At 41.4% G+C, this 25,643-nt stretch overlaps 4 protein-coding genes and 1 long non-coding RNA gene across 6 annotated transcripts; 3 read left to right on the top strand and 2 right to left on the bottom strand.

Annotated features, from left to right (window-relative positions):
- Nucleotides 1-984: 984 nt before the first annotated feature.
- On the top strand, nt 985-4,411 carry LOC116212925 (cell division control protein 45 homolog). 2 transcript variants are annotated; one of them, XR_004157969.1, is made up of 3 exons: nt 985-1,136; nt 1,273-3,329; nt 3,903-4,411. XR_004157969.1 is itself a non-coding variant. In XM_031547680.1 (2 exons), exon 2 carries the CDS (start codon nt 1,447-1,449, stop codon nt 3,226-3,228), a length of 1,782 nt encoding a protein of 593 aa, XP_031403540.1. In that variant the 5' UTR covers nt 985-1,136; nt 1,273-1,446; the 3' UTR covers nt 3,229-3,550. The 2 variants fall into 2 exon arrangements, 1 of the variants encoding a protein (XP_031403540.1); XM_031547680.1 differs by lacking the exon at nt 3,903-4,411 and having other exon boundaries at nt 1,273-3,550.
- Nucleotides 4,412-6,279: 1,868 nt separating this feature from the next.
- On the top strand, nt 6,280-9,606 carry LOC116212668 (uncharacterized ATP-dependent helicase IRC20-like). The gene is made up of 6 exons (XM_031547309.1): nt 6,280-6,302; nt 7,101-7,373; nt 7,456-7,513; nt 8,169-8,338; nt 8,561-8,790; nt 9,280-9,606. The coding sequence occupies exons 2-5, from the start codon at nt 7,143-7,145 to the stop codon at nt 8,783-8,785; spliced, it is 684 nt and encodes a 227-aa protein (XP_031403169.1). The 5' UTR covers nt 6,280-6,302; nt 7,101-7,142; the 3' UTR covers nt 8,786-8,790; nt 9,280-9,606.
- A 163-nt stretch (nt 9,607-9,769) lies between these two features.
- LOC116212667 (oleoyl-acyl carrier protein thioesterase 1, chloroplastic) lies at nt 9,770-15,564 on the bottom strand. The gene is made up of 7 exons (XM_031547307.1): nt 15,105-15,564; nt 14,546-14,679; nt 14,295-14,408; nt 11,540-11,635; nt 11,064-11,151; nt 10,886-10,954; nt 9,770-10,370 (listed from the first exon to the last, which is right to left on the bottom strand). Exons 1-7 carry the CDS (start codon nt 15,450-15,452, stop codon nt 10,086-10,088), a joined length of 1,134 nt encoding a protein of 377 aa, XP_031403167.1. The 5' UTR covers nt 15,453-15,564; the 3' UTR covers nt 9,770-10,085.
- A 677-nt stretch (nt 15,565-16,241) lies between these two features.
- LOC116212669 lies at nt 16,242-18,142 on the bottom strand. The gene is made up of 2 exons (XR_004157894.1): nt 17,828-18,142; nt 16,242-16,757 (listed from the first exon to the last, which is right to left on the bottom strand). It is a non-coding gene; the product is annotated as an uncharacterized LOC116212669 (long non-coding RNA).
- Nucleotides 18,143-22,592: 4,450 nt separating this feature from the next.
- On the top strand, nt 22,593-24,893 carry LOC116214827. The gene is made up of 3 exons (XM_031550304.1): nt 22,593-23,772; nt 24,027-24,132; nt 24,356-24,893. Exons 1-2 carry the CDS (start codon nt 22,747-22,749, stop codon nt 24,051-24,053), a joined length of 1,053 nt encoding a protein of 350 aa, XP_031406164.1. The 5' UTR covers nt 22,593-22,746; the 3' UTR covers nt 24,054-24,132; nt 24,356-24,893.
- Nucleotides 24,894-25,643: the final 750 nt, after the last annotated feature.

Genomic DNA, 25,643 nt, shown 5'->3' with positions numbered 1-25,643 from the left:
CTCATCATATCATTGAGATCTCCCTGTTCACTCAAATCATGATGATCCGATGATAATGATTAAAACGCAAGAAGGACCAATCGGGGTCCAAAGAAGCCATCTAGCCACAACATATACCTGCCGGAAATGTTAGCAAACCATTTGAATCGATCCAATTTATCAGTGGACCAATTTTAATGACCATCGTCTTTGAGTAGCCGTGAGCTGCCAGAGGTCATCTGCTCGGCTGGCCAACGATACCAAACAATTGAAGAACCACGCTGACAGCTTCAGCATCACCCGCATCAACCCTTAGCTGATGTGGCCTTCAAAGGCTGTCATTGCCGTAGGTTATCACCAACGAAGATTGGAGAGTTCTTTCTGTGAGGTTGGCATCGTTAGGAGCACATACGATGGTCAGTCAAGTTCGAAGGTGATGGGCGGGGGATCCGACCCACCTCTCGGCCCTAATGTGTTGCAATGATCATCAGGCTTGCGTGATCTAGCTTCTTATATGATACTCATTAGAAAACGTAGAATTCGAATCGTCCTATGCCTAGCTGACAGTTGTTGGAATCATAATCACCAAAGAAAAACTCTGCCAGAGGCCAATCCGAGCCGCAGTACGTGACATGCCATATCAAGGTCATGTGGGGTCGATTGAGCAGCTAGATCATCATGCAGTCAAGAACGACCCTGTCGGCTGGGCCTATTCGCTTGACGGTGGTTCCCGAGCTATAGATGCAATCACCCAAGTCCACGACTCTCATGGTGCCGGCGCATATTTTGATAATGCGGACGCTACCAATATGCAAGTAATGATACCAAACGAGGAAAGAGAGTCAAATGAGGAACGCGTATGAATCGGACGGTTCAGGAGAGGGTCAGTATGGACCACGGCAAGCTCGAAGCAGAGGATTCCTCCTCCTCTATGGCGCCAAACGTTTCCGGCGCCTCAAAATATTTGAATTTTCATAAAATTCAAAAAACATTCATTTTTATTGTCTCTCTGTCCTTCTTTCCCTCGCTTGCAGTCTCTCTCTCTCTCTCTCTCTCTCTCTCTCTCTCTCTCTCTCTCTACCTAAGAGATCGGATTGGAGGCTCCGAGAGAACAGCCGCCGGCATTTCCTCTTCCTCTTCCTGCCGAAGAGCTTCAGGTACTCCTCATCCTAACCCTGCCCTTCTCCCGGAACGTCTTCTCTTTGTTCCCTCTTTGCTCTGCAGAGCTTTATCCAGCTCTTCAATGTCAAAATATCTCCTGAATTGGTCCGCATTGTGTCTTTTATCCGATAGGGCCTCATAGTTCGGGACCACGTTCCCCATGCTATTCCTCCGATGTCCCAACTGCGAAGAAGCTTAATTTAGCCCAAGCTGGTTTCATTTGAGTTGTGCACTTCTTGCTGCAGCTGAAATTAGCTAGGGTTTTATGTGAGAATTTTGGGGAGGGCTTTTGTTGGTTGAGGCACTATGGTGAGAGAGCAGAGGGTCGAGTTATTTTATTCCCGACTCCGTGAATCTGCTGTGTCTGCGCCGGGTTCGCCCCTGCTCATCTTCCCTTCGACTTCGGATGCGGACTCGCTCTGTGCCCTTAAAATCATCTTCCATGTCCTCGAGTCTGATTCTATCCAGTATGCCTGCTACCCGGTATCGTCCTTTCGGGAAATCCATGAATACACTGGACCCAGTTTGAGTTCTTCTGACAGTCCGGTTTCGATTCTTCTCATTAATTGGGGATGCCACCGGGACTTGCGGCAGATCCTGAATTTGGGCTCTGCAGCTCGGGTTTTTGTAGTGGATAGCCATCGCCCCATTCACCTGCATAATTTGAGTGAACAAAATGAGCAGGTGGTGGTTCTTTACACGAGGGATGATGAGCAGCAGGCTGATTTGGCCTATGATTTTGATGTGTCAGCTTTGGCAAGTGCGAGTGATTTGAATAGTGATGATGAGGTTGATGACAATTTGGACAGTGAAGATGAGAGCTACAGTGACAGTGAGGAAGAGGAAAATGGGAGTGGTTCGAGGAAACGGAGGAGGGTCGCTGAAGAGGATGCTGAAGACCCTGTCAAGCTTTATAAGAAGCTGAAGAAGGACTACTATCACATGGGGACGTTTCACGGGAAGCCTTCTGGGTGTCTGATGTATGACTTGTCCCACTCTTTGAGGAAGAACACCAATGAACTGCTGTGGTTGGCTTGTGTATCGCTGACAGACCAATTTGTGCATGAGAGGCTAACCGATGAGAGGTACCAAGCTGGGGTTATGGAGCTGGAGCAGCACATTAACAGTTCAGGAAATTTAGATCTAGTAAGTTCTGTCACTCTCAAAGACGGCACAAAGATTCGTGCCCCAGAATCCTCTAGGATTGCATATGAAGATGAGCCTAGATTGATGTTGCTGCAGGAATGGAATTTATTTGATTCCATGTTGTGTTCTTCGTATATAGCAACCAAATTAAAGACGTGGAGTGACAATGGTATGAAGAAGCTCCAACTTCTTCTTGCCCGAATGGGTTTCGCACTCAAGGATTGCCAGCAAAAGTTCCAGTACATGAAGCTGGAAGTGAAGAGGAAGATGAAAGATGAGTTTGAACGGTTTCTACCTGAGTATGGACTAAATAATTTCTACTATCGCAGCTTCCTGCGGGTCCATGGTTACAGTTCCAAGGTGTCTGCGGCAGATGTAGTATATGGGGTCACAGCACTGCTTGAATCATTTGTGAAATCTGATGGTTCTTGCGCTTCCAAACAATTTGGAGAAGCATATGATGCCTTGTCGTTGGGCAACTTGGACAAGCTCAAGGCTGGCATGCAACATGCTATTAAGATACAGCGTGCGATCCTGAGACAAGGAAGTGCAGCAATAACCAAGAAAGGCTCGATAAGAAGCGGTCGAAAATTCAGGTGGGTGAAGATTCAAGATTCGTTTGACACGAAGTTGCTGGCGTATCCCCAAGCTTTGACTAAATTCTGTTACTTTCTGATGGACGCCTTGAAAGAGAAAGGAGCAAGAATGAAGCCACTTCTTTGTGCTTGCCTGTCTCAAGATCCAAATAAGATATTGATCGTTGGAGTTTGCGGGAAGCCTAGGCTTGGGGCAGTTCAGGGCAACGCATTTGGCATTGCATTCAGAAATGCAGCTGAGGAGATTGGAGCAGATTTCTTCCATGAACTCTTTGAATCTTCATGGATTGTTCTCGATGCAGGTTCAGTAAATTCATTCATGATCAGGCTGACTGAGAAGCTGTAGAACACCAAGTGTAACTGGGATATCTCTAACTTGATCTAAGTAGAAATCAAGCAGCAATGGATCTTCAGACATACATGCTTCCCTGAGAAATCAATAAAAGGGTACATTTATCAAGTAAAACCATAGATCACTTTTCTTTTTTTTTGTTGTTGTTGTAGAATAACATTTTCATTCTCGTCTTGATTTGTTTCGATAGTGTTCAATTTCTCCATCAACTAATGTATCACCTGTAAGCTTGTAGTTTCTCGTAGAAAAAACTTTCTACTTGTTTATAGTGTTTGCAGTATGATGGATCATTTCTGCTATGCAATTATTGAGATTTATATGGATTTGAGTTATTGGGAAGTCACTGGGCATCAATCACATTGCGGATGCAGAAAAAAATATTGGTTATTGTTTAGAATGGAGGTTTCACAGCACTGTAATCTCCGATTAGATCATCATTTCATTAACTATCTCTAGTGATTGTGTGAGGGATAGTATATGCCGGTCATCCTCCAACTCGATCTTGCCATTCCTAGTAGTTGTGCATCCTTCCAATTTGATTTCTCTCGCAAGCATTCTAGCCTGTCTCTTTAGCTCCTGCCTTGTACTTGAACCTTTGACATGCAATATAACCTTCCTCTACTTCATCCTGTGGTCTACTTTGGCTTATACTACACCATTTTCGACAGAGCAAATTGCAGATTCACTAGTCCAGAGATCCAGATAGAGGATGCTGTCCTTTGCTGCCAAAGTTGATTAACCGAGTTGTCGAGACCTTGGCTCTTCTCTGAACTGCAGGTTATCATCGAACATCTTGTTCCTGACCAAATGCTGCGAGTCTTCTACCTTGTTTTTAAAATTTCTTCCACTGCCCTTCTCATCTCTAACTAAACAACTGGATTAGGGTGTTCTCCTAACCTGTCTTAATTATCTCAAGCAGTTCATTGTACGAGGACAACTGCGGACATTTTCTGCAGGTTATTATTAGCTTAACTTTTGTTTTCTTTTTGTTTTTTTTTTTTGGATAAGTAGGTTATTAGCTATAGTTGGATTCAAAAACTCTTACCGCTTGCTCCTGTCGAAGTTAAAGCGATGTTAGGTCTCAAAACATTGATGTTTGCTCCGCTTATAGCTCAAGTGCCGGACAAAGTCTGCAGATAAAATCTTAGAATAAGAAATTTGCAGTTTTTGCAGTGAATTCCTTTGATGTTCCGGGTCAGAAATTTCAATATTCTCGGTTGTGCCATATGAAATCATACACTTTCATCTCGACTTGTATTGAGCATTGAGTTTGCAACTATTACAAACCATTGGTTTCTCAATCCATTGGAGCTCTTTGCTACGCTCCCCGGCATATTGTACATGGTATATTCGTCTGATTCTACTACCCATACAGTGGGAACTTTCACCAGCGATGCTGGCGAAGTATGAGGCATGTATTCTGCTACACCTGATATGCTCATGTTTGTTGTTTCAGTCCTGCAAAACGGATAAATTAGGAGCATGTTGAATAGTAATCCATAATTAATTAATTTATGGATATATTTTATTGGTACTTATCTTTATCTTTTTTGCTTTTTTATTTTATTTTATTTATTTATTTATTTTGGGACTGAAAGGAGATTCTGAAAATTATAAAAGGGCGGCCAATCTCTTGCCCTAGCAGGCCCCAGCAGGCAGCAGCAGCACCGTCCATTGGGCATGGGGACTGTCACAAAGACCTTGACCCATAGAAGCCATGTGATTAATTGCACATGTACCCTTAGCTCTGTTCATTTCACAGTTCAGTCCTTATATATTGAGTAATTATTTTAAGTTCCGCTCCTTCTCCTCACGTCATATTCCTTCCCAAATTATACCTTCTCCCGAGACAGCTAACCCGGACTTCGTCTCTATCTTCAAATTTTCATGCTCCGTTTGGTTTCGTAATTAAAATTACAAAAAATTTAACCTTAATTTTAAATCAACACACAATACAACAAAAATATATATTTTTCAAGTCAAACATTTTAATTTTAATTTTAACTCAATACACTAGACAATCAAAATCAAAATTACTTTAACTCTGAAATTAAACGCACCATCAATAACCATGCGCGTACTTTAATTGGGAATGAACCAAAGAGTTGACCGATGTAAATAACAAAGATTGATTTATTGCAACCACACTTGATATCGAGATTAATTTGATGGTGAATAAAGCACGAGGAATGTTAATCCTTTTCACTTTCCATTTTCGAAGTTTGTCGAATCATGGGATGACGAATATGAAGATCCAACAAAATAATTTGGACACTTGTGCTGCGTGGATAAGGTGACTTACCTAATCATAAGTAATAGTATTCATTCTTATGAGAGCAAAAATAGAAAATAAAAGATATTTTATTTATAAAATATTGACAAGTAGGAGTGTAACTCTTAAAAGCACTTCATGAAATCTATGTATTAACTGATTTAGGATTGTAAATCCGTCCAATCAAGTATTCAGATGTATATTCAGCATAAAAAAAAAAAAAGAGTACCCGGAGGTCAATTCTGGTAAATGACATAGGCGGTCCCTAGTAGCTTGGCTTGCTCATAATTTTCTACTTGGATATCTCTTTGCACGTGCGACAACACGAAAGGGACCCCTTGTTTTGTGGCCAAGTTTCAATTAAACGCTTTTGTAAGCCCTCAAAGACAATATTGAAATTTGTCGTCCCTTCTCTGCAAACGTACTATTTCTCAAAAAGGGGGAAAAAACACAAAAATGTCTGAATTTTTCCTAAAAGAAATTCCAAATATCGTACGGTTTCAGAAATTGAACAGACACGTCTTCCCTTAACTGGGAACTCAGAGTTAGACATCTCTCTCTCTCTCTCTCTCTCTCTCTCTGAATCTGCTGTCTGCAATCAGCTGGGTACAGGTTGAAACTTGGAAACCCTAGTCCATCTGCAAGTACTGTGAGAGAGACTTCCCATTTTCAATTCACTACCAAGGCTGCGTTGCAAGGGGTTGCTTCAGCTCCTCTGAGGGGTCCATTTTCCCCACTTCAAGGTGCTTATCTTCGATGAATAAGTCTGATCGTCGTTAAGAAACTCCATAATCCGGTGATTGTTTTGTTAGCCCCAATTTTTCTTGTTCTTTGTCTTAAATTGTTGATCTTGGGAGTTGGGATCCTGTTTCTGCTTAGAGTTGCCCCGTTTCCTGTGAAGATTTCGTTAAATGTGTGGTTGTTTTGGCTTGATTCGTTTATTGCGTGTTGATTTAGTGTTTTTGTTGGGAAAGGAAATTCCTGCTTGCTAGTGATGATTCGAATTTGCTTAGCATAAATAAAAGATAATGATCAGTTTAGTACTGGAGTTCATGCTTCTGTGTGTGTGTGTCTTAGTTACAGCAAGTAGAATTTACAGTGAAAAGGGTACCAAGAAGTCTTTAGGTTTTATGCGATTCTTCGCGGCACCATGGTTTCAGGGGCAAATGCCAAGGCTTTCGGACATAAATATTTGTTGTCCAGAGCCATTGTCGCAATTTGAAGCCTGGCTTTCTTATAGATCATCATTTGCTACATGTCTATGTGGTGATGTAAGTTTATATTTTTGATCTGATGAACTGAGGCCGTGTTAATTATTCTGAGGCTGAAACTTAGGGAAGACAATGTCTTGGACTAAGATGTTTAGGTTGGTGATGACAGCTTCTATGTTTTTGTTTTTGAAATGAGATAGACTGTTTCTGATGTTCTTGGTGATCGCAGCTTGCTTGCTTGCTTGCTTTCTTGTAAATTCCCAGAAGAAAAAATGTGATCTTTCAAGATGGAGATGAATTTTTCGGTTTGGGATCATTTATCAAAGTTTTAACCTTATTAGGGTACTTGCAATTGATTCTGATTCTTGCTTTTTCTTTGGAAGGCTTCAGATGTTCTGTCTGTGAGAGCTCTATCTGGAATTAGTATGAGCTCTCAGGCAGCTAGGACCCGCCCTGTAAGGGTGTGCCGGCGTCGGAGGATGGGATTGGACTTGGATCTTAATTCCCTGCCAAATGAGGTCCCTGAAGTGCAAGGTACTCAAGATCCACCTCAGGGAAGAGCTAACCAACATAGGCAGCCTCAGCCGCCGGTGCCAATTGATGTTGATGCCATTGATGACGATGTTCTGCTGTCATCTCCTAGGGCATTTGCAGAGGTAAGTGCTTTTAGCCTGCATTTCTTTCCATTTATTTCACCTCTTGATCTTGCAAATGTTTATAGTGTTCCATATTCTATAGGCTCGAAGCAAGGCCAGGAGGAATCGCGGGAGACCTGCTGTTGTTGATGTGGAGTCAGGTTTTTTAAGTCCCCACTCAGTACTTCCTCTGTCATCTTGGTCATCTGGTGCCATTCTGTAGCATGTTTGTGTCTGACTTGCCCTTTTTCCACCACATAAATTGATCACGTGGTCCTTATGAAAGACCTCAGCGGTAGCTAATGATTAGTAACATTTCACCTTTGCTGTTATGACATGAATTAACTCTTTCTTTCTCTTGTACATCTTTGCTCTGATTGAGCTTCATCCTCTGCTGACGGAGGTTGTCTGAGGGAAAGAAATGAGGATGACCTTTATGATGAAAGTCAAAACAATCATTGAATTTTGTAGTTGGTTGGATACGAGTTAATTACCTGAGAATAATATGATTCAGCATTACTCTGCACAAATAAAAAAAGGCAATTGGGATGACTGAGAATTCTAGATTTTACCAACTAGTCATAAAGGCAATTGAAACTGGTCAATTAGATGATTGAACTACGATCCGATTCCTCTTCTTTTTCTTTTTTTAATTTCAATACTATCCAATATTTCTACGAACTTTACTAGTCATTTTAGTCGCTAGAGATGCAGGCCGTCTTTTATCATGTTGCAATTTAAGTACATTTACCGTTTCATCATTCATGTCTTGTCAAACTAAGTTGGTCATTGTTTTTCTCCTCTTTCATATGACAGATGTTTTCTTCTGCTCTCCCTCACTCTCTCTCTCTTTAGTTGCTGCAGAAGAAAGAAGTACTGCAAGGTCAGGGCATAATCATCGCAGCAGGCGCAGAAGAGTTGCATCGAATCAATCTGTAACAAACTCTGATCTTTGTATAAATTTAGAAACCAGTAGCAACTCCAAGGTAGTTATAGCACTTCTTCATGCAAAATATGCTACTTGGTAGTTTTTTTCCATTTTCTTTGAGTCTTCATGTGGGTCCTCATGGTGTGAGCAATGGCATATTTTGATTAATCACTCAGTAAAAATAGTGACTAGATGAACCTAAGTTGCTATCATAATGGATTTATAAATATTTCAACCCTGTCTTTAGGATTGGCGTAAATGTTCTCTTACTATATTGCAGATGAAGGACTCGGCAAAGTCATCTTCACCAGCTCCAAAGGGACCGACTTTCAGTTGCCCTATCTGCCTGGGCACACTAGTGGATGGCACAACGACAAAATGCGGTCATATCTTCTGTAAATCATGCATCAGGGCTGCCATAGCGGCTCAGGGTAAATGTCCTACTTGCAGGAAACCAGTTGCCACAAAAGATCTCATCAGGGTTTTTCTCCCAGCAACCACTTGATCGAGGTTGGTTCTATAGCAGATTTGCCTATTGAAATTCTTACTGTGCGTTGCGTCAGAGAGGTGGCATCAGTTCAATCATTCTGGATACTATTTCTATGTATAGAAATATCGCAAAGCATGAGAACTCGTCGCTTCTAATTTTTTGAAGAACGAACTGGCTGGTCATTAATATCATTAAGAGAGCAACGATACTGAGTGCTGTTCTCCATTGGAAAGCTCTGATGGTGGGAACTTCTTATTGGAATATAGAGAGTTCCTTCTACTCAATCGTAGTTTGTTGTCATAACCATCATGTTTTTCAATTTGAGAAACAACTAAGGAGCCAGCTCCTGTCCTAGATGAAAATTTGGCCCTTGACTGGTCCCTTTGTTCATGTTGAATACCAGAGATACGGGATGTTGGAATTCTCTTCTTGAGTTGACATGCTTGATGAGCAGGATCTTCTGCATCCTTTTGGTATCTGGTTAATGGTTATATTTGTTACTTCTGCAGGGAGTGTTCGTGCTGGGACAACAAATCTATATAGGATGTCATTGTGCTGTTTCAAAGTGAACTGTCTGATAGGAGAGATTGAGTTATATTTACTCTGGGAACGTGCGTCTTGGTTGCCACTGCTTGAGTTCCTTGTATATTGCTATAGAACCTGTCGGGTCGTTTCAGATGTTGATGTCTTTTGTTCATTCGAAGATAGGGTCGGAGGCATGAAGTCTAGAAATATTACAAGAATCTTGTGACACTAGGATAGTATCGCTTTACATGTTGAATGTGGCTGCTAGCTCATGATGCTTATGATCAATCGTTTCATCGTTTGAGATAGAACCTCTTGAAACCTCAACAAACCTTTGTTGGACATGCAAACGGTACAGTAGTTTTACCATGAGGCTTAAGTATCGAAGGAAACACTACCGGAGTAGGCCAGGAGAGTACCAAGGAGAGTCCCAAAACGAAGCAGTCTAAAGCCACTCAGCCTGATTACAAGGAATAAGAAAATGTATGACAATTGAAGCTTTGATCATTAAGTCCCATGGACACGTTCTGTTACATGTTCTAGACAATACACCCCAATCATAGACTTCAAAATTGTACAGCCGATTGGTCGGAGTACAGCAAAAGAGACTTAATGGACTCTATGTAATTTAAACTTTGATGCAGAAACTCATAGCATAAGCACAGATTTATCACCTAAATGACATGCGTCTTTTTGGCGCCAAATCCAATTAAAACAAGAAACAAAGCGTGTGAGAGAGATACAATATATATATCATACCAATAAATGAGGCAGGATAAAAAAGACTTCTTTATCTCGAGGGTTTCTTCCTCCACTCAGTGCGGCCACGGTTTATCTCGAGCCCATCGCTTGAGAGCCTCAGCAAGTGCAAAAACTGATGAGAGTCTTCCTGGTCTTGTTTCAGCGATGAAGATGCGGATCCGTTTGTTCCTTTGAGCTCCTGTAACCTTTCGGAGTCCTCGGTTGGTTCAGTACTGGTGAGAGAATCAACTATGTCGTCATGTTGGCACTCTCGTCTGTAGTCCAGAGTAATGGTTTCTAGCTCGTAAGAGTCGATGATTTCTTGAGGTATGCTCTGACATGGAAAAAAGGAAAAATGTTCAGGGCGATGATAGTAGGTGACAAGATATGACTAGTGCTAATAAAGCTCGGACAGATGGCAAGCAATAGAAGCAGTTTCTCTTCCAAGATATATGAAAACTGAATTAAGGATGAAGACAATCAATGAATCTGAACATGCAGATGCTGATTTTACAAGTTTTTACCAATGTTAGTTTCATCCATACAGCTAGATGGCTCTAGGCATAAGCATAAATGGTGGCAGCAGTTTATGCAATTTTATGAGCAATGCAAGACGATTTACTTGTGGTCGGGGAATACAGAAGTAAGATTTACTCATATGAAAACATAAATCAGGCATGAAGATTCCATCAAGTATCAAGACAGGGTCCAAATGGGAAGAGCCAGGAAAAATTATGTAGAGCCGATGGCTAGTTTGATCAGAACTAAGCACATTCTTCGGTTGCAATATGCTGGTAAATGTAGTGAGGAAGTACGTAAAACAACACCTATGGGTATAATCGTACTAACCTCCAGAACCCATCCGATGTAAGTGACATTGTTGACATGCTGGTTCATGTCCAGATCAGCTCTTCTGGGCTACAAATTTCAGATAGGTAATGAGATTGGCAAAGTTAGTCCAGGAAAATCTTGGCAGGTTATTTTTTATAACATGGAAGATATTGCAGATTTGATATATTGAACTTACCACAAGACCATTTCTCGAATACTCGGCAGGATCTTCCAGTTTAGGTATTTTCCTCAAACTGCCATTGCTCTCTTCAGGGAATGCTAGCCTGTAGACAAGCATGGTCACAAAAGCATTAAGCATCGTTTCTCAATCAAATCCAATAACTGGGATTTTTTCCTTGCAGAAAACAGAAAAAAAAGTAGCAGTTGAAGTAAAAGTAATCTGTCCTGGTCTTCGGAATCGCAAATCTGGAGGCTCCTTGTAAGTAAAGAAAATGACAACCCAATAATAAACAAACCCCGAGCCTACACTGATCATGCTTCAAACCCAGATCCAAACATTTCCAGGTATAAAGGGTAATCTTGTTCTATCCTATCACCAAGTACAGATCAAAGAGCGTGCTGATCTGTTCTTATACTTGGTCAATTGAAACACACTACAGAATTCCAAGTTTTGCTTTGATAGGACAAAAACAAAGCTAAATAGCATATTACCTTGGTTCTCGTGGACAGAAAACCAGATACTCTTCGCGAACATCATCATCAACTTTCTGGAGTCGTCTAGTGTTCTGATTCATCATCACCCACTTGCTGAAACCAGATTTATCAACGAAATCAGAGCAAATCAACTCAATTATAGAGTTATGATTGAAACTTACATCACTGCATGCATGTGCACATTAATATCTTGGACTTGCATTGTGAAAACACCAATAATAATAGAAGATTAATTTTCACCCAAACTTATTCAGTGCTAAGGTTTTTTCATCTAGCAAAGCTAATTCATTTTAAGGCTCCGTTTGTTTCACATAAATGGTTTTCTATAGGATAAATGGTTTGATCTTCTTTAAAGGGGAAGCTGATTCATTGCAGGCTATCATAGAGATATTTGATAGATTCTACAAGATGTCAGGATTGAGACCTAATTCTGCCAAAACAGAGTTCTTCTGTGGAGGCATCAAGAAGGAAGAAGTTCAGCAGATGCAGCAAATCAGTAATTTCAAGAAAGGGTCTTTGCCTGTTCGTTACTTGGGTGTTCCACTTGTCCTGGGAGGCTTTCTGATAGGGATTGCAAACCCTTAATTGAAAAAATCACTCAAAGAATCGATAATTGGGCTTCTAAGAAGCTTTCCTATGCTGGGAGGCTTCATCTAATCAAGTCAGTAATCTACTCTTTGGTGAACTTCTAGTGTAGTGCTTTTATATTACCCAAGAAGGTCATTAAGGCCGTGGAACATAAATGTAGAGCCTTCCTTTGGAAAGGCAAGGGTGGAGATGGAAGAGGAACGAAAATGAAGTGGGAGGTTATTTGTAAGCTCATGGAATTTAGCTTGCAATCTGAAGCTAATATGGCTTTTGCTGAGTAGAGCAGGCTCACTTTGGATAGCTTGGATTAATGAATATGTGATTAAGGGAAGAAGCTTTCGGGATCTCATTGTTCCAAGTAACTGCTCATATACATGGAGAAAGTTTTTGAAATTACGGAGTCTTGCTTACCCTCTCATCAAACATGAACTGGGGGATGGAATACTAGTAAAGTTCTGGTTTGATAACTGGAGCTCAAACTGTCCACTTATAACGGAAATGAGAAAAAAAAGATATGGCATTCCTCTTTACTCAACAGTTGCTGAAGCTGTCAGACATGTTAGAGGGATTCAGAGGCAAAGTAGGGATATGAATAGGAAGTTGATCCATGATGCCGTTGCCAGTATCAGTTTAACCACTGGGAAAAAAGATGCACTTATGTGGCTTGGCGATAAGAAAGGGAAGTTCACTGTCTTGGAATGGTCTAAGGCATAAAGGGGATCGTGTGAGATGGTATAACCTTGTCTGGGACACACCAATCATTCCGAGGCACAGCTTTATTAGATGGTTAGTTATCAGCAACAAACTTGCCACATTGGACAGAATTGCAGGATGGAATGTTGGAATAGATCAGACCTGCCACCCTCGTAATGAAGAAGAAGAAAGCAGGAGCCACCTCTTCTTTACTTGCAAGTTTTCAAAGAAAGTGTGGGAGAGGGTGTTGCAAGAGGGAGGTATCCAGAAAATGGTGGGAAGCTGGTCTGAAGAACTTGATTGGTCTATCAAGTTCCCCAAAGGCCAGTCTAGTTGGGTAAGTCTTCTGAGACTTGCATGGAATGATACTTATACTTCATCTGAAAAGCAAGGAACATGAAGATTTTTTAGGGGATCTGGGGATCCATCAGGAGTACTGTGCAGGCAAGGATGATTGGCTGCAAAGACCATTGCAGGAAAGTGCAGGGAAGTCATAAGGAGCTACTTGAGAAATGGGGTATCACTGATTGTTAGACAGCTACGTTTGTTTTGCTTTTTCTCTGTAATAAGGCCTGTGTGTTCGTTTTGCTTTGTACTGGTAAGTTGTGTTGGATCAATCCTTGCATAGCCCATTTCTTGGGTTCTCTGTAAACTGATGTGTTTTATGAATGAAGAGCTACACTGGATTTGATCCCCAAAAATAAAAAAAAATAAAAAAAAATTGAGGAAAGTAATTTATTTTCAGGTGTTTGGTACAATATTAAGAAAATCAATTTGTTTGGCCACACTATGAAAACGAATTCCAAAATTAGACCTTTATTGGAAAAAACGAAAAATAAAAAATAAGAAATAAAAAAGGCTAAAGAAGAAATTTGTTCTGATAAGCGTAGGGAAGAGGAAAGAGAAGGGATATGGGATGAGAGACAAAGCGTGACAGTGGAGAGACAGGGTGGGAAAATGAATTCCCATAATTTTTTGGTGAAAACACTTTCCATACTTTATGTTTTAGTTTTAGGTTTGACTGGAAAGTATTTTCGGTTGACAAAAGAGCATTTGGGTTGCCAAACACAAGAAAATGGGGAAAGTACTTTCCCGTAAATGATTTTCCATGAAACAAATGGAGCCGAGTACGTTGATGGAAATGCTTCAATAGTTCAACACAGCAAAGAATGAGCTTGCAGACCAGCCAATGTAAAGTGTTCAATAATGTCAGAATTACCAACAAGAGATAACTTACACAACCTAGCTAAGGCTAAGTGGCATATCTAATAGCAAATGCATGACATAAACTATGCTGCACTAGCTGCAAAGCAATTGTTTTGCTTGTCTCTATTAACATGCAAGAAAGTGAACCTTAAAACGGCATAGCCAAGCAATTTCATTTCCATATAGTCATTATATACTGCTTTTGCTCATTATTACGTATTATCTTTCCTCTGCAGCCTCTCTTTCTCAGATGAGAGTAGCCTACCTTGTGGCTCTTCCAATAACTTCGCCAGTGGCATAGTCCTTCAGTATCCAATCCCTTCTTGTTCCAATTCTCCCTTCACTTTGGCACCATGTCTCGATTTCAACCACATCACTCCTGTGCCATGTACAACAGCAATGCAGTAGGCATATCAAGCATTGAATAATATTGTCGATTAACAAAAAGGAGACAAATAGAATAATTACAGCTAGAAAAAGAACAAAGCAGAAGCGGGAGGAAACAACGGAACTCACCATGCTGGGTACTTGTAAACTTCAATATGCATTCGAGCAGTTACCCATATCAGATTCAATTTCCTCATGGTAGGGGTCGTAGCGAACCCATCAGTTGAAAATCCAACACTCTGTGCATGGTTACATCCAACCTCCTGCATCCAAGAAAAAATGAAAAGTTCACCAAATAACTCTATCTTCTAACAAGTTTATACATCAGCTGAGGCAGACAATAATCATAAAGAAGCAAACTTCAACTCCAGACAAAACATCAAGCGAGTAACGAAATCATATCAAAGAAGCAAATTACAACCCGAACATCGCGTATTATCCCTATCCACTCCGAAAAAATGCAGCTTGACAGACAATGAGGACACCCAATATTGTAATAGAAAGCCACAAAGATTATGCATGTCAGGGATACTAATCGCTTTTGAGATTCAAAGCAAACAAACACCAATCTGCAGCCAATGCATGCGACTCGGATTGCTCGAGAGGAGCTCCAATTCGCCGATACTCGCTTCCATTTTCACGAATCAATCACGTGAATTAATGAATTAGATTGAAGCAGGGTGAGGACCTGCAAGAGATTGGCGATGGTCTCGACGGTGGCGGTCTTGTTAATCCCGACCTCGTAGCACCTGACGATGAAACTCTCCTTGTACGACAGGCCGTCCTCGGTCAGGCTCCCCAGCCTCAGCCGGTCCGCCAGGCTGCCGGAGCCGGGGTGGTCCACCAGGGCCGCCCCATCTTGGGGGATAACAGCTGTCAGGACGGAGGCCTTCCCGGCAGGAGAGGAGCAGCAGACGGCGCCCCTCCGGCGGACGCCGGCGGGGGAAGATCTGGGTCTGGGGTGTGCCCGGAATGTGCATTGGGCCAGGGCCGCCTGAATCTGGTCCGTGGCAGCATTACAAGAAAGCTTCAACATTTCTAATCCAACAACAATGGCGGTCGTCTTCCTCCTCCTCCTCTTCCTCTCTCTGGGTGTCTCGCTGGCTTGCTGTGTGATGTGACAGAGGGGGGGGGGGGGGCTGCGAGCGGGACGACGACGACAACAAGTGGAGCACGCTTTTAGGATTTTGCTTTGTTCGTGTCGATGGGACCGAGGAGGATGGGTCCGCGTTTCTTCTGGTTCCACCTCAAGCTGACTTCTTTATCTGTCGGGATGTATGCGGCGTGCACCCGAGCGCATGTGCTCCTAAGCTTCGGGCGCGCTTCGAGTTCGAGCCGACCTGCTGGTTTGCCCCTGGGTTCATGCACCCGGTGTATGTACGGACGTGTGTCTGACAACGTGCACACAGTCTGAAATACCGCAAATGCCATTGGACCTGGCCACAAATAACGGAAAGACCCGAAGGTACAGCCGGGTGAGAGTCCGACAAGGAACTTGGATGGTTGGTCGCACAGGTGTGGGCTCCAATCTGATGAATCGACCGGACGGGATCGGTAAAAGGTTCGTTTTTGGATGGTTTTTCTTGATCATGATTCGGGTCCGATTCAGACTTGATTTAGCAATCGCGATTACGATTTTGAGCAAGAATATGGCATAAATCAATCTTATTTACGTATCAGGCATTCGATGTATTCTTCAAACACCGGGCCATAAGATTCACTACTACTTGTGTCAGCACAGCAATGCGTGTGGGCCTCATTCATCACGTGCACCGCATACATACAAAATGTAAGTTGAACTACAGTAATAAATAACCCTCTGAAGTCAGGGAAAGAAAACTATTCCACAAGCATTCATTGAGCTTGCAAACATCAGATTGTGAAGCAAAGCCGATGACAACCCGAAGGCAGACATTTTATGAGCATGTTGTTCTCTTTAAGATCCGATCGAATTCGCAACTTCCACCGACAATTTAACCATGGGGACCTCTGTTGCTCTGAATCGATCACAGGGTATCACGTGAGGCCCCACACTGTTAAAAATCGGACTAATTCAAGCCTAAAAATAATTAGCAACCATACAGAACCAATACAAGAACCACCCCACTCCCTAATAAAACTACATGCAATTCCCAGTTTATTGGTTCACTAGCGACTACTGACTTATGCTCACTAATATCATGGCAGTCCGGTCTTCACTTTGCAAGATCCTGGATAGCAAGTCCTTCCCTGCGCAGTGTGAGCAAGCCCTTCATAGTCGACTTTTGCTTCTGATATAGGAAATGGCCGCTGAGACAATCTTGAAAAGCAACCTTACATCTCTTTCTGCCATCCAGTGCTCCTGGTTATACAAAATAGCAATCTTACCTCAAGAAAGGTTAACCTCATCCTTTGAAAAGCCCCTGGTAATTCACCAATTTGTGTTTGACCTCATCATGTCAAATATCAGAACGCCATCATAGTCGAATTACATATCTCCAAGCAACTAGATAGTTCAAGAGCAATTTGCAGAACAAGTGGTCATGTTGTGCGACAATATTTGGACTTTAAGAAACTCGCAAGAAGAAATCTGAGAGTTTTATAAAACACCAGTTCTCCTCTAGCAACCCGAGAAGGGCAACTGATAGACAGCCCGCATTCTTAAAATGACTGAATACTTATAATCCTTAAAAATCTACAATGTTCGAACAAACACGGCTACTGCGAAGTAAACCTATTCGTTAGTGAAACCACTCCCCTGGTCTTAACAAAAAATCCTTCTTTCCTGACTATAAAAGAAAATCCACATAAGTTGCAAGACAAACTAAACACACAAGCACAACTAATTTCACAATGCCGATGCCATCAGAAGGGATAGGTAACATGAATGTTTATTTCATTACCCCACCAGAATGGGTTTCAAAGCCCTTGCGCAATATCCCAAAATCATCATCTGGCATTTCCATTTCTGAACAAGAACAGAACGCATATCCTGAGAGCAACTCAAATCAAATATGGAACATTGGAATCTGTTCCGTATCAAAAGCTGAATCTTTAGCAGCGACCAAACAAAAGTTGTTGCAATGAAGAAACATTACGAGCTGGAAAGTTATCACATTTTTCGAAAAACATGATGAACTTCCCCGTACCCTTATAACCTTCCGTCGAAATCAACAACAAACAATTGAAATTACGTTACGAGATGGGTTTCAAATCCCCTGCCTGATATCCCAAAATCATCATCTGGCAGTCCCTTTTCTAAACAAGTAAGAATCCATACTCCGTCGACAGAAAAGAGGACTCAAAGCAAACTTAAAACAGAGACCTGGAGAAAAATTGAATCTTTAGCACTGACCAAACAGGATGAAGACAACATATGGAGCTGTAAGCTAATCAAAATTTTCCAGAAAGTAAATGAAAAATTCCTTTTACCCTTTTAAAAATCCGCCCAAATCAACAGGAAACAATCCAACATACGACAGGAAATGCTCGATTGAGGGCCGATCCCAGCTCGCTTATACAAGTTGGACTCGGAGCTGGAAGCCGATCGAGCTACTCCCTCCCAATCGACCGAGCCCATCGAGCCCGAGCTCAGCAACACTCAAGCTCGAGAGGCTCGGGACCCTCAATCGAGCTTCCGCATAATAATCTTCAGCAGGAAGAGCAACGCAATGGTCCAGAAATAGGGAGAGAGAGGAGGGAGGGAGTTATTAGGGTTTTTTAGGGCTTATCAGACCACTGTCGAAATTATTGGGCTCTATAGCAGCAAAAGTAGGCTAATGCAAGAGCGGCCCACGTCAGTATTTTTTCATTTCCGCATCTATCATATATTCTCGACACAATTATAGTATCACCTAGCAAAAAAAAAAAGACACAATTATAGTATCAAATCTTTTAATCCGGTTATAACATGGTTGATTGATCAAAAACATTACTTATTATTTCCTACCTTGGTGCAACTAGAGACGATCCACGGACCATAACAGTATCGGGTATTTTTCTTCATCATGCTTCACATTTGGCCGCAACCGCCCGGGAATGTAAAAGATTTGAATTATGAAGGTACATTCCATTATTTATTGTTGGCGTCTCCATATGAGAATGGGGAACGAAGGATTATCATCAAAGCCATCAAAGCAAGCCAATATCAACAATACGACCCAATATCTCAAGTTGTATGTATCATTGTGGCACCGCAATATTATCCAATGCAGAAAGACATGTAAGCCCTGTTTGTCAAGATACACAATTCGACTTGTTATTATAAGATACCATTTTATTTCCGATCGTATATTATATGATTTCTCATCGGAAATTACATAAATTTGAAACGATTGCCCTCAAAGCTCCTATCACAACTTGTAGGAGAATCAACAACTAAGCCCACTTCCCATCTTTGTTAGTAAGCGCGCTCCATATGCGAGCTGACCTCAAGCGATATGATTAATTAACCTCGGACGATATGATTATGTTCCTTTTTAACAATGATGTATCTGTTGGAAATTATAGATTGCAAATTCACTAGATTTTATTAATGGGTCACTTAGTGTGATTCATGAGTATTTGGACGAATTCGGGTTACGAAGTGAAGGTTCATTCATTCAATGAATACATTTGAGTGCAAGACAAGTAATGTATATGGAAGTGTCTACATTAACTAAGTGTTCATGTAAGATCATTAATTACTCATCCATGGGTAATGTTCCATCTAAGAGTTACGTCCAATACGAAGGGTTCTGACTCTTCGATAGTGTCCATTAAGTGCGTATAAATAGAGATGCTATAGTGCGAAAATTATGATTAAAAAAATTTCAGAAATCAGAGTGAGAGTTAAGGAATTCCACGATTTTGCTAGTTAAAGGAATTCATAAGGTTTCGTTGTATCCCGAGAGGACCTTTGCCTTAACCCTCTAGCAACTTTGTGTATGGGTAAATAGTTCTCTTTAGAAAGCGTCATTCGCGTTTCGAATCCTATCGTGTTAATCCCACATCGCCTCCCGATCGATCTGTCTCCACCCATTTCCCTAACAGTATGATCGTATGATCGTTAATAGTGAAAAAAAGTGGACATTGGTTACTCTCGTTATTTACCTTGAAATGTTTGTGGTCAATATGTCATCGATAATTGAACCCACCACCAATGATCAAAATCAATCAATGATGCGATAACAAGATCAACAATTATACTCATCAACATATATCAACTTTTGCACATAGCATTAGGAATTTTTTCAGGGAGATCAATAAAGCCCTAGCTAGTTCTATATATCGCAATATATCATGATTTCGCTCACGTACGAACTCCTACCTCATTACAAAAACTTTTCATCCTCAAGATCTCGACAACTCCTAAAAACCTAATTCAGAAACAAGGTTCAAGCTCTGTGTGGAGGGCCAGAAACATACTGAAGAAGACCAATTATCGCACCAATACAATTGTCTAAGCAACATTATTGGTCCAATTCACCTCGTACAACACGTACCTGCAGACAAGATCCTATAAATTCCAGAAAATATCAATGGATGGTAGAATAAAGCAGGGTAAAAGAAGTGCAATTACGAGCTAGGAAACAAATAAGTGGACTCGAACGATAAAGGTCGCAACGACAGACAAAGGGGCCCACAGGAAGGTCAAAAGAAGATGGAGGAGGACAAAAGCAAGAAATTATCACAAAGGGTAATGCATGCAACGGGCAAGCACTCGATTGATAATCGAGTAGCCTTTAAAATTCTTTTACCTTTCCAATTTGTCCCTTCCAAGTAGTTATCTCCTCATGATAGTCCATTCTCTTGCTCCACTTATAATTAAGGTTCATCGAAATGCAAATGATGAACATTAATCTAGTTAATCAAGACCGATCCGAGAGAAGGTTTGAACCGAAACAGTGTTCGCTGTAAATGTTACTGGATCCATGATTATCGGGGCATGACAACAACAAGTAGAAAAGCAAGATTAAGCAGTGAACATGTATATAAACTTGCATGTGTGAAGTCTTATTGCTTCGATTATGCCGGCTAAAATGACTATTTTAGCTTGCTCATCTGCTTATTCCTTCGATTACTAGTCCTTGTTCGTTTCTTTCTGTTCCATGTCACTCTGAATTAATCATATTCCAATTCATATGCAAGATCCACAACTAATTATGAGGGCCTACATGTGATGGAAGATGGAGCACTAAAGCATGCTTGATATGTAATATGACTTCACTTTCAAACTCATCGGATGTACAATTGTTCATCCTGCGAATATAGTGTAGTAATAATGTATATCAAGCACGCCGTAACACCCCTCCTTCCATGGGAGTTCGACTACATCAATCCTCGTAGGTTATCCGATACCACATGTACAAATCAGAATAGGTACCAAAAACATATATAGGGAGCAAAACAAACAGAAATATTGGGAGGTATAATGCCAAGATTAGGAACCGATCGAAACCCGTGGTCCGATGACAGCGCGAGAAAAATTATGAGATAATTCGGATGAGAAGTATGATGTTTTGTGCAAGCATGTTGTGATGAAACGTCCATTTATAGGTCAATGCCAGAGCTGGAAAAGGTAATTAAATCCCAGGTGATAAATGATGAAATCCAACGAAATGCCCATTTGAATTTTTTTCCCTGATATCATGTTTGCATATAGTATGTCAACAATTTCTAAAATTGTTGCTTTCAGAAGAGATCTGCCTTACACAAAGCGTGGTATTTAATGTGGAAGCACCTCGTGATTAGACTCCACCCAAATCGATGCTTAAATGCAAGAACAGATTTAGGGTGTTGTCGGCCCCTTGGACTCGGAAAAAGATTGTATAATCTCTACTATGTTTTTCCGAATTTATCATTTTCTATGAAATTATCCTCGTTTACTCCTCTTAATTTTACGACTTCTCTATTATGTTGCTTTCCCTTGAATTTCACCCCCTTGGACTAAATTCTTAGATCTATCACTATAGTTTGAACGAGAATTAGTCTCAACCAATAAACTAAGAATGACTCATGATCTCACTGAAAAAATATTTTTTTTCTTTATCTTGTTGATCATAGTGCATTAAAATAGTAGGAACAGCATGTTACCTCGAATTAATTCTTGGCCCAATAAATAGGAGGGGAAAAAAGGAAAAAGAAGGATGCCTTTTGTACCCAAAATACTCAAATTCACATGCTATGATATTGCAATTTTAGGGAAATTTGTAGAGGGTAGATGATGCTACAAACGTGTTATTTTTATTAAGTAGGCCACAAACTTGCCATGAAAGGAGACACCCTACCGATTGATTAATTGCAAAATAATGGACGATGTCGGAAGTAAAGGTCAATAAAGAGGAGATGCCCGTCTCTCATAATTAAAAATGGGACTGCTATTATTAGAGGCAAAATGTTACTGCTGCCACCACTACCGGCCTCGGTCGAGATTCGTCTTTTCCGTCTTACGTCCCTTGATGTGGTTGAATTCATTTCATTTCAGCCCAGTTCTAATATTTCAAATTGAAAATTTATAAGATATATGACTTGAAAAAGTGCTGAAACTGCATTTATTTCGAATGACTTTTAAGGTTCAAGTGAATCTCTGATTGTGTGTCGGAATGTCTGCGTTCCAAATGGTTATAGTTTTAAAGTGAATCTCATTCAAATGTACATATATTAAGGGAAATCGCAATTTATCGATATATTTCCACTTTATCAAAAACTTAAAATAGTCGGTAAGAACAGGGGGTGTAGTGCAATCATAGATGCCCTCGCTCTAATTAAGAAGTTTCAAGTACATTTTCCACCTTCTGATACCTCTTTATTTTCCTTTCTTTTTATCCCTTCTCGGATGGAATTTAGAAGTTTCAAGTTCGATTTTCGATGGTAAAAGTAAGAGGTCTTGTGCTCCTTTATCTTTTGTCTCCTAACACTTATAATAGACCTATAGATCTCCCTTATATTCGGGGAAAAAGCAAAAGGTTTCTTCTGCTCTACCGACGAAAATATTTCAGAATTACGCAATGCATGGAATTCGACACGAGGTAGTGCTGGTTGAATGGGATGTGAAGTGACATAAATCATGCTCAACAGTAGAGGAATCTGCTGTTGCCCAAAAGAGAGGATTCCGTCATATGGTTTGGTCTTGATATAAATCTGAAATGAATAAGAAGGAAAAAGGAAGGAAGAAAGAAGAAGAAAATCGGTTGTTAGGAACGTATGTGGAAAATCAGCATAAAAGCCTTCTAAAGCCAACCTTTTCCCTTTCCATCAGAATCACTCTCTCTTTCCCTCTCTATCTATCATTCCCTTCATTCACGCCCTTCTCCTCTTCAACCCCATCCACTCTCCTTCTCCTTCTTCTTCGTCTTCGTCGTCGACGGAAAATGCCGGAGTCACCGATGTTAAGTCCTGCCAAGAAGTATGCCTTCCACCGATGGTTTGGTGTCTTTGTCTCAAATTTCATCTTCTTCTGTTCTTTTCCTGTCACTCAGCCTCTCTACTTCTGCTACTTCCTCTTCTTCTCACCCTACATTGTCAAGCTCCTGTCCTTCCTCTCCCCTCTCTTCATCACCACCTCCCTTGTCCTAATCTCGACTTTGGCGTTTTTCCTCGCCGGAGCATGTCCCGGGCTCTCCGAGGAGCTTGAATTGTACAAGGTTCTGTTCGAAACATCGGAGGTGGCAGGTGTCCTAGAAACCGGAGATCAAGAGACGGTCGACAAGTTCTTGATCCATGGAACAACCACAGATACGGCAGACGAAGACCTAGCAGCGACAAGGGAAGAAGCCCTTTTCCAAGAAAAGGAAGAATTTGGTGAGATCAATGCTTTCCATGTGAAAGAAGGACAAGAAGTCAAACCACATGGTACAGTGTCCAAGAAAGTTGTTAATGTTGATGGAGGGCAAAGGGAAGAATCCAATGCAGAGGTACCGAATATAATAACTCCAAGGAGGCAGGGCTCTAGGAAGTTCAGTTTGTCAGTTGATAACATTGAACTTCGTGGAGAGATAAGCACGGGCCTTGGGAGCTTCGGGTCGATGAGGAAGGAGAAGGAATGGCGGAGGACGCTCGCGTGCAAGCTGTTCGAGGAACGGCACAATGGCGAAGGCGGGGAGGAGGGGATGGACCTGCTGTGGGAGAAGTATGAGGACGACATGAGCCGGGCCCGACGCAAGGAGAGGAAGAAGAAGGGCGATCCCATCCCCGAGGTGAAACCCGAGTTGCAGCCTGACGAGGAGGATGAGGACAAGGAAGAGGAGGATGTGAATGAAGATCGGATGTGTTGCTTGCAGGCCCTGAAGTTTTCAGCAGGGAAGATGAACTTAGGCTTGGGAAGGCCGAACATCATGAGGATCTCCACGGCACTTAGAGGGATGGGGTGGTTGCATAATGCAAGCTGGCACAAAAAGGTATAGCATTGGTTCGAATTAAGAGAGATTGTAACATTAGGATTGGGGTGTCACTCTCATTCGATTTTGCATTCGAAAATATTCGCGGCATAAAACTTTCCCGGCACATATATGCATATACTACTTCGTGTGTCTTGTTCAACTGTCGGCCCGTGTTAGAATTCCCTGACTCGTCGATTCTACATCAGTAAGTTTTATCCTCTTTCATTTGACAAATGTTCTCTTCCTTCCTATCTCCTCTTTGATCGCTGCAGAAGAAAGAATGCAAGGTCAGGGCATAATCATAGCAGCAGGCACAGAAGAGTTGCATCGAGAAAATCTATAATGAACTCTGATCTAGAGATCAGTAACAACTCCAAGGTACTTGTAGCAATTCTTCATGCAACATGTGCTGCTTGTAGATTTTTCTGTTATCTCTGTGTCTTCATGTGGATCCACATGGTATGATCAACAACATCTTTAGATTAGTCATTTTGTACATGTAGTGACTAGATTAGCCAAAGCCGTTATCACGATGGTCTATGGTTGAATATGTCATCTGTGTCTTAAAATTTGGCTATAAATGTTTTTTTACCGATTGCAGATAAACGATCCAGCAAAGTGATCTCCACCAGCTCCCAAGGGACCGCCTTTCGGTTGCCCCGTCTGCCCGGGCGCACTAGTGGATGGATGGGACAACAAAAAAATGCAGTCATATCTTCTGTAAAGCGTGCATCGGGCTGTCATAGCTGCTCAGGGTAAATGCCCCCTAAAGATCCTCACAATGTCGGGCCTTACCAACCCCAAGTTCATCTTCCCTGCTAGAAACTTCAGGGCCTGCAAGCAACACATCTGCTCCTCAATCACATTTCCCCTCATCCTCGTCCTCATCTTCTGCCGCTCGGGTTTCACCTTGGGAATGAGATCGCCCTTCTTCTTCCTCTCCTTGCGTCAGGCCCAGCTCGTGTCACCCTCGTATATGTTTATTGGAAAAGTTATCGAACATTTTCAATGCTAACTGAAATGAGACCGGCCTACAGTTTTTCTTTTTACTTTTCAGGCACAACAATAGTTTGTGATAGAACTCTTCTTATTCTGGGAAATGAATAAAATTTCTCGGATCATCAAATGATTTATTCCTATGAGATCATGTCGTGATTAGAATTTCGCCTGTGAAGAAATGAGTATTGATGTTCCAAATAAAGCTATTAGGAACAGAGTTTTTTCCGTATACAAAAATCTTATTTTTGACAGGATACAACCTGTTTCCATGACATTAAACAGTCACAGACAGCTCGTGCACCCTAACTTATCCCTCTTTTGTTGTCGACACATTTGCTGGTTGTGGCCTCCACATGAAATGGATATCTGCAATACTGTAATTTTGCTTGAAACCCAACAGGGCATTGCCCTGAGCAACCCACCAGCAGTACATCAGGCACCGGTACCTCTCTCTCCAGGCATCGAAGATATTGAGCGTGACCAAAATGTCTTTCCAAGTGAACCTGAAGAAGAACAACGTAGTCTCCCAGAAGTTGACCCGGAACCTAAATGTGTAGAATTGGTGAGCAAAGACCGTGTGGGGTCCTAGATCGTCGTTCTTGGACTTGCAGTGGATCATGATGATCAGATCCTTGGGTAGGGCGTTATAAATCTCAACAGTTATCTTTTACAGAGGGATCGTGTGACGACTGTCATCTTAGTCTGCAGTTGGACTAAGATTTCTTTCCTGTGCGATAAGATGGTAGACACGAGCAATAGCATTAGGATTACAGTAATGTGTTACCTATTGGACACCATGATTGTAGATTTTCTAACAACAGGTGTAATTGGTTTTCTTTTCTCGGTGATTTTTTTTTGGTAATAGGGGAGGAATATAGCCTAATATAAGG

The sequence above is a fragment of the Punica granatum genome, chromosome 7, assembly GCF_007655135.1.
Source record: "Punica granatum isolate Tunisia-2019 chromosome 7, ASM765513v2, whole genome shotgun sequence".
Taxonomy (NCBI): Eukaryota; Viridiplantae; Streptophyta; class Magnoliopsida; order Myrtales; family Lythraceae; genus Punica; species Punica granatum.
The sequence above is the reverse complement of the archived record's forward strand: the minus strand, read 5'-3'. Positions and strand labels throughout refer to the sequence as shown.